At 58.0% G+C, this 4670-nt stretch overlaps 1 protein-coding gene across 1 annotated transcript; it reads left to right on the plus strand.

Moving 5' to 3' along the window:
• The first annotated feature begins 948 nt into the window (after positions 1-948).
• Positions 949-2489, plus strand: LOC124699443 (patatin-like protein 3). The gene has a single exon (XM_047231743.1). The coding sequence runs from the start codon at positions 1032-1034 to the stop codon at positions 2361-2363; it is 1332 nt and encodes a 443-aa protein (XP_047087699.1). The 5' UTR covers positions 949-1031; the 3' UTR covers positions 2364-2489.
• The last annotated feature ends 2181 nt before the right edge of the window (positions 2490-4670 follow it).

Below are 4670 nucleotides of genomic sequence, written 5' to 3' on the forward strand. Positions count from 1 at the left end.
TATGTCGAAGCATTCGCCGTGCGTCGGCAAGTACGCCATGGCCGACGCCATAACTCCGGCGATGTGAGACGGTAGATCCGTGGGCGTACGTGCCGGCCTGCATGGCGCAGTGGAGGAGGGAGGGCACCGTACGTGGATCGGATCTTGCTGCCGTACCACTTGCTCTGATCCAAGTGAAAAGCCAGCAGAACACGAACATGAACACCAGTAGGGCACGTGCGGCCGAATCTACCGCCGGTGATCGAGCTGCCGGATCTACTCGCGCTGTACCTGTACGGGGCCGTACTTGTCACCTGCACAGTGAAGTGATAGTACATTTCCCTCACGTGCGCCGTGAAAAAAAGAAATCCACGTACGTACGTCGACAGCGGCGGTGCGGTGGCGCTCCCAGATCCGGCGCCGACGCTCGCCATTAAACTCTGACGACCTGTACGAACGACGTACTTGCTCCACTCCAGTGTGGCAGTGGGATGCCGCCTGCCTGTCATCCGGGCCCCGTCCGCCGTGGCGCGATCCGCCGGATCGCCGAGGGTCAGCCGCTGTCTCCCTCCCGGCACCGTCGGTGACCGGGCCCCCGTCGTCCAATCACCGTCTGACAGCCGGCGGTCCACGCGCGCCCCGCACGCGCGCGCGGTGTCCGCGGCGAAGCTTCCCGTCGGCCGCGTGCCGCGCCGGGATCCCGCGGCGGGAGGACAGCGACGCTTCCTGCGGCCTTCGCGCGCGCGCGCGCTCGCATCGCCGCCGTCGATCGCGCGGCTGACGGCCGCGGCGCGTCCGTACCGAGCTGTCGGGCGTCGCTGGTTTAGTTAAACCCTGCGCCGAGCTTCCCTCGCTTGCGCGCCATGTACGTACGTCGGACACGTGGCTGTCTCTGCTGCCTGCTCCGCTGTGTATATAATGGCTCCACTTGGACTCACTGGACGCATCGCACTCCGAGCACTATCAACATCGACTCGATTGCACACAGTGTCAGGTAGAACAAGTAAGCTAGCTTCAATTGCTTTTCGCTGCTAGCAGCTGCAACAGAGCCGATGGCGTCGCCGCTTGCCATGGACGTCGACAAGCTCAGCTACGAGATCTTCTCCCTGCTGGAGAGCAAGTTCTTGTTTGGCGCCGGTGGAGCTGCCGGCTGCCTCTCCGGCCCGGGCACGCCGTTCCGCGGTGCCAACGACGGGCGTGTCCGCGTGCTGGCCATCGACGGATGCGGGGCGGGCGCGGGGGACGCGCTGCTCGCCGCCGCCGCGCTCGCGAGGCTCGAGGCAGGGCTGCGCCGGCAAGCCGGCGACCCCGACGCGCGCGTCGCCGACTTCTTCGACCTGGCCGCGGGCTCCGGAGCCGGCGGCGTGCTCGCGGCCATGCTGTTCCTCAAGGGCGCCGACGGCCGCCCGCGGTACACGGCCGAGGAGGCGCTCGCCTTCGTGGCCGGGAGCGTCGGGAAGGACTGGGGCGGCCGGCGCCGCGGGCTGGCGAGGCTGCTCCGCGGTGGCAACGCGCGGAAGGGGGACAAGTCCTTCCGGCGGGTGTTCGGCGACGCGACGCTCGGCAGGGACACCGTGGCGCCGGTCCTCGTGCCCTGCTACGACCTCGCCACGGGCGCGCCCTTCGTGTTCTCCCGCGCCGACGCCGTCGAGAGCGACAGCTTCGACTTCCGCCTCAGCGACGTCTGCGCGGCCACCTGCGCCGCCGCCGGCGCCGCGGCCGCCGTCAGGTCCGTGGACGGGCGCACGGCCATTGCCGCCGCGTCCGGGGCCGTGGCGGCCATGGGCAACCCGGCCTCCGCGGCCATCACGCACGTCCTCCACAACAAGCAGGAGTTCCCGCTCGCCGCCGGCATGGACGACATTCTCGTTCTCTCTATCGGCACCGGCGCGTCATCCACCACCTCCTCCGGTGGAAACGGCTGGAACACGCCGATGCCGACGCGCTCGCCGTCGCGGGACGAGCTGGCGCGCGTCACCGCCCAGGGCGTCGCGGACATGGTCGACGAGGCCGTCGCCATGGCGTTCGGCCACGCCAGCGACAGCAACTACGTGCGCGTACAGGCCAGCACCGAACTCACCTCTCTGCACGCACAGACGGCGGCCGCGGCGGCCGGAGCGATGCTCTCGCAGCGGAACGTGGAGTCGGTGCTCTTCCGCGGGCGGAGGCTGTCGGACAGGACGAACGCCGAGAAGGTTGACGCGCTGGCCGCGGAGCTGGTCAAGGAGCAGGAGCGGCGGATGCGCAGCCCTCTCCCGAACGTCGTCATCAAGCAGGTCTCCTCGCCGCGCCTGTCGTCGGCGACCACCGCCTCGTCGGTCACCGCCACGGTGAGGACGGCGTCGTCGATGCCATCGCCGGCCTCGTGGGATTCTCGCCAGTAGCTAAGTTGTTGGTAGGCCCTTTGACGTGACACGCAACTCGTGTACGTGCAATTATGCAGTGTAGTAGGCAGAGGCACTGACAAGAGCGAGCGGTGTGTTCTTTTTTTGTGTTCTTTCCACTCGTGTGACACTGACGTGTGGGGTGCATGTTTTGAAATGTAATTTGGTTATGCAAATTCACCGAGTCAACTCGTCCAAGGCCGATCTCGTCACCGGGTACTAGTTGATCGGGAACACTAATTTGCGGCCATCCGCTCACTATGTTTTCTTTGCTGCGAGAGCACCACTCTCTAGTTTTTTTTTTTTTGATAGGTATACGTATATATTAAGTCATAGACAAACCAGAGTACAGAACACGTACGCACAGAACAGAACGGTCCAGAAGGACACGTAAACCCGTACACGTTGCAGAAAAGCCCCTCTGAAAAGAAGAAACTACAAAGAAGTCCTTGGGGAATTCTGCACCACCAGATCCGACCCGCCGCCCAACTCCGGCACCGGCAAATTGAGCACCAAGAGAGGGAGAGACGGAAACCAACGAAGCCGAGGTAGAAGCAGCTCCATCGCCGACGGACGGCTTTGTGAACCTCGAGAAAAGGAGCACCAGAGGTGCCTGATGACCCACAAGTATAGGGGGTGTATCGTAGTATCTTCGATAAGTAAGAATGTCGATCCCAACGAGGAACAGAAGGTGTTGACAAGCAGTTCCGATGAAGGATTCACTGTAAATGCTCACAGACAAGTATTCAGGGGGTTTTGATGTAACAGATGAATAAAGTACGAGTAAGTAAAATGCGAGAGAAATAATTGCAGCGAGTGGCCCAATCCTTTTTAGCACAAAGGACAAGCCGGTTTGTTTACTTATAATGACAAAATGTTCTCGAGGACACACGGGATTTTAGTCTAGTGCTTTCGCTACATACAGCTGATTAATCTTCATTGTTTTGATAAGTGTTGTGTGGGTGAACCTATGCTAATGTACCGCCCTTCCTAGGACTAATACATACTTGTGATTATACCCCTTGCAAGCATCCGCAACTACAAGAAAGTAATTAAGATAAATCTAACCACAGACCTTAAACTCGAGATCCTGCGATCCCTCCCGCATCGATATACCAACGGGGTTTAGGTTTCGTCACTCCGGCAACCCCGCAATTGGCAAACGAGTACAAGATGCATTTCCCTAGGCCCATAAATGGTGAAGTGTCGTGTAGTCGACGTTCACACGACACCACTAGAAGAATAACACCACAACTTAAATATCATAACATTGAATATTACTCAACCATAATTCACTACTAGCATTTAGACTTCACCCATGTCCTCAAGAACTAAACGAACTACTCACGAGACATCATATGGAACATGATCAGAGGTGATATGATGATGAATAACAATCTGAACATAGACCTTGGTTCAATGGTTTCACTCTATAGCATCAACAACAAGTAGAAATCGGTATCGGGAGAGTTTCCCTAGCAAACAATCAAGATCAAACCCAAATTGCTACAGCGGTGACGATGTCCAGCGGTGGAGATGGCGGTGATGATGGTGGAGATGATGATGATGGTGATGGAGATGATGTCCAGCTCGATGACGGTGACGATGGCGTCGATTTCCCCTCCGGGAGGGAATTTCCCCGGCGGATTCCCGCCCGCCGGAGAGCTCTTTTCTCTCCGGTGTTCTCCGCCCCGCGAGGCGGCTATAACCCTTCGTGAGGATTCCTCTCGTGGCTTCCGTCTTCGGGACGAAGGGTTTCGCGAAGAAAAGGAGGCGAAAGGGGCCGAGGGGGCTCCACACCACATGGTGGCGCGGCCGAGCCATGGGCCGCGCCACCCTATGGTGTGGGCCCACCCCGGGTCCAGGCTGGCTCCCCCTTCCGGCTTCCTCCGTCATCCGGAAAAATAGGATTTTTGGTAAAACTTCCTTCCGCAGTTGATCTTCCGAAATATTGCATCCTGACGGTGCTTTTTCCAGCAGAATCCTGGCTCCGGTGCTCGATCCCCAAATAATCATGAAACATGCAAAATAGATGAAATAACATAAGTATTGTGTCCCAATATGAAATATATCAATGAATAACAGCAAATTATGATATAAAATAGTGATGCAAATTGGACGTATCAACTCCCCCCAAGCTTAGACTTCGCTTGTCCCCAAGCGAAACTGAACTCTGTAAACAGGTCCACATGTTTATGGAGTGAAGAGTCGATAAATAGAATACGGACAAGAAGCATCATATTCATTCACACAAGACATTATAGTAAACAACTTCCTCATATAACTCAATCTTGAAACAAGTATAAG

This window comes from Lolium rigidum, chromosome 3 (assembly GCF_022539505.1).
Source record: "Lolium rigidum isolate FL_2022 chromosome 3, APGP_CSIRO_Lrig_0.1, whole genome shotgun sequence".
In the NCBI taxonomy this organism is placed as follows: domain Eukaryota; kingdom Viridiplantae; phylum Streptophyta; class Magnoliopsida; order Poales; family Poaceae; genus Lolium; species Lolium rigidum.